Genomic DNA, 8,536 nt, shown 5'->3' with positions numbered 1-8,536 from the left:
ATAATGTTACATTTGGGGGTCACCACATGAGGAACTGCATTAGAGCCGCATTAGGAAAGATGAGAACCACTGTTCTATAAGGTCAGAGCGCTTTGTCACAGCAGTGGAAAAGAAACCAAGATACCTTCCCTTGCAGCTGGAAAGCCATGGGTACAAGTGAAGAAAAGGCAGTGAGGAGAAAAGGCAGTGAGGTGGGGAGTGTTTGGAACTGACAGGACAGCGAAGGTAAGGTGGCTCTGTTCAGTCCAGAACGAAGAGAGGTACATGACGTTTACCTGGCATTACCAGAAGCTTCAGGCTGACGAAGACTGTCTGGTATTTCCTTGAGAGTTCCTTACTCTCCCACCACAGGTCCAGGTGGTTGTGGTCCACTATGCAAATGCAAATTGTCTGACTCAGGCTGCTGGCTACTCGCTCAGTCTCCTTTAAAGCAGCCTTGGGTCCAGAGCAGTGAGAGCTCAGGGCAGAAGCCATGGCTCCTGGTTTCCACTTCTCCTGGTTACTGGTTAGCTGGCTGGTGGTAACTACGGTGAAAGGTAAGCGTCTGAGTTTTTACCTACTGTGTGTGTGTGTGTGTGTTATATAACTAATACCACACAGAAAAGCAAATGTGGCTTCCATGGTTACAGATTTCCACAAATTGGAAATGTTTACATCCGCCTGTGTGAATGAAATGAAAGGCTGAGTTTGCTCACCTGGAGGCTTAGTGTTAGCTCTGTGATTTCAGGTTATACTTGAGCATTACCTATGATTATGCATTGGTGCGGGGCTGGAGAGGACCACTGAGCTGTATGCAAAAGCCTCCCATTAAAAGCACTACACCAGTGCTATTGCTGTTACCATGGTTATCGAGCTAACAGCGTTAACGCAGAATTACAATGCTATCCGCTTCCTTCTGACCCCAGCAGCCAGCTGTTCATGCTCAGTCTGTTGATTGAATCATACCTGATGAGCTAAGTCTTGGCCCTACCAAGGTGAGCAGATTTCCAGAGGCTGAGGGAGAACCTCGCTCCTTTTCTCTTTTTCTCCCCACCACTGACCCTACAGATGCTCTGAGCCTTAACATTGGATTCCAAGTCCCTACCCAAGAGGAAGATGTGGAAGATCGGAGAGAAGGAAGGAGAGCCTGGGGGCCCTGGACCTAGCATTTGTTTCCACAGTTGACCTTAATTGCAGAACTAGATGCTGTTGAGTGAGGAGGAATCCAAAGAAAGACAGAGCCTCTCACCCCTCACATGCCCTGACCTAGGGAAGCTTTTCAAGGGGTTCAAGGAGACTCCATTCATCCTCCAGCGTTTTCCCTGCAGTCCTCACACAGTGTTTGAGACAGACTGAAGACAGGGAGAGGCATCAGAACCTGTTGTTAGATACCCAGAGATCCCCTAACCCAGCACAAAATACAGCCATCACAGGGCAACAGCTCCCAAGTTTCTAAGGCGAGGTTATGAAAATCTGCTGAAAGAGCGCCTACCTCCTTTCCAGTTTATGGGGCGCATGTGGTCACAGAGCAAATTTTGTTGCCATTTCATTTTGTTCTCTCAAGGCTTTGAAAATAGTTAAGTAGGTTATAATGAGATTAGAGATTTTGATTATTTATATCTAGAAATATCCTTTGAGGCCCGGACACGGTGGTTCTTTGATCCTGGCACTAAGAAGCAGAAGCAGAAAGATATCTGTGAGTTCAGGGCCAGCCTAGTCTACGTAGCAAGTTCCAGGATGGACAGCCAGGGTTACATAGTGAGACAATGTCCCCCCAGAAAAAAACAGATAAAAATGTCATTTGAAATGTGAGATTTGGTCTCTGAGCTTGGCAGCACAGGATCTAGGTCATCTCTCATTTCTACTTGTCCTGGGACTGACTGCCAACAGGATCACATGTGTCCCTATGCCCCCTCCCCTCCATGGCAACCATTGCTCCTTTCCTGCCTCACTGCAATTCTGCCTCAATTGCAATTGCAATTTCTGCAATTCTGCTTCTAGGAACAGCATTTAAGTGCTACTGTGATATGACATTTACCAGTCTTTCTAGAGACCTGTTGTTGTGGAGTAGATTGTTTCCCTCTCTCACATCTTTGGATCGTCACAGCAATCTGTCCTTCACCGCCAGCGTTCGTTCCGTTCCTCTCTGTGTTGCAGATCTGTCTGTCTGTGGTCTCATCACGGCATTTAATTCAGCCCCTGACATAGGGTGTGCACACCAGTGAACCAACATATAACGTCCTGAAAGGAGGGCTAGAGCCCACTTTCCAGGCTCTAAACTCTTTATCTTTGAAGTGATGGATTCGACAAAAATAGCCAATCGTTCTCTGAGCCCACAAAATGAATTAGGTTATAGCTATTATGAGTCAGTTAACCACAGCATTGGTTAAAGTCTGAATGGGAGTGGGAATTCTAAGACTCCAGGTGCTCAGTAAGGAAGAATGGAAGGCATAGACCCAAGCTCACTTGCTCTAAAACTCACTACAGCTCCCTACAAAACAGCTCTTGACTGCCCAGAAAACCGCAGAGTACAGGTAATTATAAAAAGATCTTCTCGTCATTGCCTCTTTTTTAAAAGAACGAGCTAGTTTGGGGGTATGTTATAAACTTCACGTCTAGACTATAATAAGCCCATTTAAAATTGATATCCATACTTCAAACAATATTTTGGCCTGTGTTATACAATACTATAATTTTAAATATAAATTATTATTTAAAACATTCTAAGACAGGAATTAAATTCTTGCTGAGTACCACAAAAACACCAAGAAGAACAACCAGGGTCTGCCTAGTCATTTAGTGACACAAAAAGTACTCAAGGATAATACTGCCGTCCAGGGAGTGATCCAGGAGCTGAGGACATCAGCAGTGGCCAACAGAGTCAATAATCCCTCATCTTCATAGAGTCCCTAGACTTATAGAAATGATGTGCTCTAGTCCTATCCTTACCTTGACGCATAGGTCATATATAAAATAAAAACAGATAAACCTAAGAAATGAAGCTTGTGCTGCTAAAAGTCCTGCTACAACATTCACAGCCATAGCAATTAACAGTAATGATCACTAACTCACTAAATGTGTACTGTGCAAAGGGAAACTTCCAGAACCATTTGTATCTTATTTTAGATCATTTCACAAGCCCATTGGATGGGCCATATTATTCTTGCAAATGAGGAAAAAGACCTCAGGGTTGAGGTGATCTGACCACAGTCACAATATTAGAAGCAGAACTCAGGGGTCCTGCCTCTGGAACATCACATTGCCCTGCCTCTCCAGCTATTTTTTAAGTCAACACATGTGACCTACTTTGCTCTTATTAAGTTTTCAGGATGCCCGACTTTGATGTACAGTGCCTTTGCTGGTATGTCAGTGTGTGATTTATGGGAAATATGTGCTAATCTTTGCAATTATGGAAATGTGGCTTTCTCTCCGTCAATTTAATTCTTCCACGGGCACTGGAGTAGGGGAGTGATTATGATGGTGTGGTGGGTATTTCAGGAATGGTGACAGCATGGCTAAGTCGAGGCTGCTATGGAAGCCTTGCAAGTGGCCATCACCCAGCCTCTGGGGAGGGAAGATCTCCCTAAGGAGGTCTGACTTGGGGACCACATGAGAGATCCAGGGTAAGAAGTAGGAAACGGAACTCTAGGCATCGAGAGCCAAAATTTAAATCCAGAAATATTAAGGACTTTTGCCAGAGTAGCATTTTGGGATAGAGGGGACATCACTGTTTAATTGTTTGAACGGGCACGTAGTTTGCATCCCTCTTTAACAAAAGAAGAACCTCAAACGTTATTGGCAGACTGCCCTAGTTTTCACTCTGAAATGCAACATTAGGTAATCTTAGAGAGGTAGAATTCTTCAAATAAATCAAGATGGGAATTTTCAAGGCAGTCGGAGGAGAAAACAAAGGTAACAACATCAGGAAGTGGGCAGAAAGACACTTGGGTGGGGTTGGCTGAGTGAGGGGAAGAAACCAGAGAGCATTGATTCACATGGATGGGCTTGACTCTGTAACATGTGACAGATTGCCAAACCAACCCCTAAGACTCCTACACTAAATTTTTACTTTACATGTAGGGTTTTGCCTGCATACCACCTATATGCCTGGTGCCCAAGAGGACTAGAAGAGTGTGTTAGATCCCCTGGAACCGGATTGATAGTTGTTGGGCACCGTGTGTGTGTGTTGGGAATTGAACCTGAGTCCTCTGGATGAGTAGCCAGTACCCCATTTAGAACACTTGTGTTTCTAAGTCGTAACCCAATGTCATCATCATGGCGATTGGCTTGCTAGGATAATATCAAAACATATGTATATGGTCTTGTTTACTGTCCTGAGTGGGTGGTATAGGTGAGCTGTTTGTCGATTCCCAGAGGAGAGCACTAAGCTAAATAGCTCGTCCTGGTAGAAAAGCTGCTACATGCTCTAGCACCAACCACCATGGGATTTAGAGATCAGCCTCAGCAAAGTGTAGAACAGAGGCTGAAGGAACACCCATTCAGAGCCTGCCCCACATGTGGCCCATACATATACAGCCACCCAATTAGATAAGATGGATGAAGCAAAGAAGTGCAGGCCCACAGGAACCGGATGTAGATCTCTCCTGAGAGACACAGCCAGAATACAGCAAATACAGAGGCGAATGCCAGCAGCAAACCACTGAACTGAGAACTGGACCCGCGTTGGAATCAGAGAAAGGACTGGAAGAGCTTGAAGGGGCTCGAGACCCCATATGAACAACAATGCCAAGCAACCAGAGCTTCCAGGGACTAAGCCACTACCTAAAGACTATACATGGACTGACCCTGGGCTCCAACCTCATAGATAGCAATGAATAGCCTAGTAAGAGCACCAGTGGAAGGGGAAGCCCTGGGTCCCGCCAAGACTGAACCCCCAGTGAATGTGATTGTTGGGGGGAGTGTGGTAATGGGGGGAGGATGGGGAGGGGAACACCCATAGAGAAGGGGAGTGGGAGGGGTATGTTGGCCCGGAAACTGGGAAGGGGAATAACAATCGAAATGTAAATAAGAAATACTCAAGTTAATAAAGATGGAAAAAAAAAAACAAAGAAATCAGCCTCAGGCATCAAGAAATAAGATGAACCTAGGCAGCAGGTGGTGGTTGGTTTGTTTATAAAGCAGGATAGTTCACCGGATGGCAGAGGCCTTGCTGAGTCTGTCCTGATAGTTAGCTGTCAGGATGGGACTTCTCAGCAAGGCTAACTTCTCTCCTAGTGGCTAGATTCTTGATGTGTAAAGTTTCCATGTGAGGAAAGTTAGGAATTTATCAGAAAGAATGAATGCTGCGGGATTTAGTCATCTTCTATAAGTTGATGTTTCCTGACCTAATATTCAGTAGCCTGGATCGGTGTGGGAAAAATAGTTGCCCTTATAAAATGATTAACTTACGAGTATGACATTGTCTACAACTGCATACAGGCCTGATCACACCCATCCCTCTACCTTCTCTTACTAAACCCCACTATGAACGACCAACCCCTCCCAGATGCTCCCACAAATCTCCACCCCACTTTCACGACTTTTGTTTTGGCTTTGTGCTTGTTTTGCCGGATTTAACCAAGGCCGTGGTGGACATGGGTGTGAAGGTCTCCACTAGAGCATGGGTGGTTCCATCCCTGAAGACAATGACTTCCTCTCCAGCAGCCACTGACCAGGGCAATCTGACTAATTATACTAGCTCAATCAGAGAGTGCTGGATTCAGTAAGAGATCCTGCCTCAATAAATAGGGTACAGACAGATCAAGGCATAGAGATACCCAACACCAATCTCTGGTCTCCACACGCGTGCTTACATAGTCATGCACGTACATGCACACATAGAAGTGGGCGTACATATACATACCATCTGGAGGAGGAGGAGGAAGAGAGCTGCTTACCACAACATTACATGGAGAACGACCACTCCATCAGAATTCAACTCGCCAAAAAAGTCACACATCAGCCACTGTCCCATAGCTCCTACTAACATCTCCCGTTGTGTCTTCATAGTAATTCCCAAGTAAGAATCTAATTCCTCAGTGACTAGCTAGTGCCCGTGTTGAGTGTCTATCAACAGTGCAATCAGACATAGCCAGGTGTCCAAAGCTGACATTTCTAAGAACTGTGATTTAAAAAGGAACTAAGGTCCCTAGCAGTTAGATAATCATACCCGGTGTAGCCAAGAGATTTAAGTCAACCGTCCAGGGAGGGGAAGACCTACGGTTTTGCTTGTTTGTTTGGTTGGTTGGTTGGTTTAGGTTGGGTTTGAGTTTGGTTTTGAACTCACTGGAACTCTCAGTTTCCTGGAGGATGTCCACGTTTCCACCATTCGCATCTGCCCAGTCTTCTCGTGTCTAGATTGATATGTTCTAGGCCAAAGACCTCTGCACAGCAGAACTTCACTTTTGCAAGACCAACTCAGTTGGGTGACTCAGGCACGGGAAGAACTGACCCTTGGCTACGTCCAAACTTCTTCTCAAAACCAAGATGTGTGCACTGGCCTTCAGCATTATTTTCTTTATTTCTTACTTCCTTAATAGTGAATAAATTCTGTTTGTTTCAGTGATTCTTAAATCATTTACGAAAATGCCCCTCAGCCTTAAAGGCTTCACCACATATGGCATGCACACATATGTGTATGTGTGTTACATATGTCCAATCTACTCAATGAGTACTGAGGTCAACGTGCAGAACATTGCTAAAGGGTTTCTCCGTTAATTCCTCCACGAAATCACGTCACGCTGACCCTCCATCTGGTTTATTTTTTAACCTTTGCTCCATTTTACTTATTCATGAGCTTCATATAAACAGATTTGTACAATGTATCCTCTTTGTGTCTGATTTCCTTTGTTTATTATAGCATGGATTCATCTGGGTTTCTAGGTATTGGTTATTTTTGTTTTTCATTCCTTGGAACTATATCATTGTACTAATAACGAATATTGTGGTTTATTTAGCTATTCTCCTGTTGGTGGGTATCTGGACTGTTCAGGCTCCTGGGACCGTGCTTGAACTAGTATTTTTTGATAAATACGTATTTATTTGATTTGGATCAGTTCCCCAGGCAGAAACGTAGATCATTAGCCGTGTCCGTGCGTCATCTCCTTGGACTACTGAAGTTCAGTCATGCTTGGAAACGTCTCTGTTTTATTCTTATCTCTCTCCGACCCTCACCCTGAGGGATCTAACTCATTGGCTTCTGCTGCTAGGCCCGTTTCCTGACCTACATTCTCATTCCCACAGGACAAGATGTAATGACCCCTCCTGGCTCACAGAATAACGTGAACCCTACGGACTGCCAGATCATCACCCTGACCCCTCCTCCCACCACGAGGAATCAGCTAACAAGGGCCCAGCCTGTCACAAGGACACCCACGTTTTATTTTCCACCAAGGAGGCCTGGCTTCTACCCCAGGTTCCCTAACATACCTTTCTTCCCTCCAAACAACCGTCGCTTCCAGCTCTGGCCTTTCTACCCACCACGAGGTAGACTGATTCCTTGGAGATTCTTCCTTGGAAGAAGGCAGCTCCAGAGCAGCTCATCTGAGGAGAGCCTGGAGACATGAGCGGCCCAAATGTGCTAAAGGGAAAGAATCAACACTACTGGAAAATTGTTTGTCTCTCTCTCCAACCTAAAATCACTGCCTTAGAAGATTAAGTATCCTCAGTGACAGTGACTAGATTTTTTTTGATTTTTGGTCAACAATGAGGAGCTTGGATTACACATTTTTACTACAAAATCTGGCGGTAACGGCATCAGTCTTATTCCACAGGATATTAGTCCAAACATAGTCTTTCAATCCCCCATTCCAAATTACAGTGAAGGACATTTTAACGAGCCCATTACGGGCCAAATGCAGCCATTAATGGCACTCGTTGTGCTCAGTGGGAATCTTAGTGAGCAGATGGATCGACAGAGAACTTTGAAAGAAACTATAAAGATGAGAGCAGGGGGCTGGAGGGATGGCTCAGTGGTTAAGAGCTCCGACTGCTTTTCCAGAGGTCCTGAGTTCAATTCCCAGCAACCACATGGTGGCTCACAACCATCTGTAATGGGATCCGAAACCTTCTTCTGGTGTGTCTGAAGACAGCTACAGTGTAGTCACTCTACAGTGTACTCACATCCGTAAAATAAATAAAAATCTTAAAAAAAAAAAAAAAAAAGATGAAAGCAGAAAGCCTTCTAGAGAAACTGGCCCTAGGTAATGCTCGACCTGTGCGTCGAAGCATCCAACATCCTAATCTACGTTTGATATTACTATTTGCTCATATTAATTAATTACTGTTCCTCTTGTAATTTTCACATAGACACACAGCTTTAAAATTACCCGGACGTTAGTTGACTACAGCTCCACTATCGGTGCCCTGTGCTCTCGGGCGAAGGAGAAACAAGGCCTTGTCTGTTTGACCTCTCTACAAAGCCCTGTCTCCTGCGTTTGCCACTCACTTGCTGTGACCTGGGAACCTGGGTTCTGTGCACGTGGCCAGTGACGTCTACTCATTCTCAAGAATCACGTGCAAATGCTGCCTGCTGTTGTTGCTGAGACAAAGAAAGGAA

The 8,536-nt window shown here is 45.0% G+C and overlaps 1 protein-coding gene across 1 annotated transcript in view; it reads left to right on the top strand.

Moving 5' to 3' along the window:
• Positions 1 to 450: 450 nt before the first annotated feature.
• The window catches only part of Odaph (odontogenesis associated phosphoprotein), an 8,317-nt gene continuing 231 nt past the window's right edge, over positions 451 to 8,536 (top strand). The window contains exons 1-2 of the mRNA NM_001399585.1: positions 451 to 536; positions 7,222 to 8,536. The exon at positions 7,222 to 8,536 is cut by the window's right edge and continues 231 nt beyond it. Coding sequence (NP_001386514.1) covers positions 473 to 536; positions 7,222 to 7,544 — 387 coding nt within the window. The 5' untranslated portion in view covers positions 451 to 472 and the 3' untranslated portion in view covers positions 7,545 to 8,536. The remainder of the gene's footprint in view (positions 537 to 7,221) is intronic.

The sequence above is a fragment of the Rattus norvegicus genome, chromosome 14 (assembly GCF_036323735.1).
Source record: "Rattus norvegicus strain BN/NHsdMcwi chromosome 14, GRCr8, whole genome shotgun sequence".
In the NCBI taxonomy this organism is placed as follows: Eukaryota; Metazoa; Chordata; class Mammalia; order Rodentia; family Muridae; genus Rattus; species Rattus norvegicus.
Note: the sequence above shows the minus strand (reverse complement) of the source record. Positions and strands in the feature narration are given on the sequence as shown.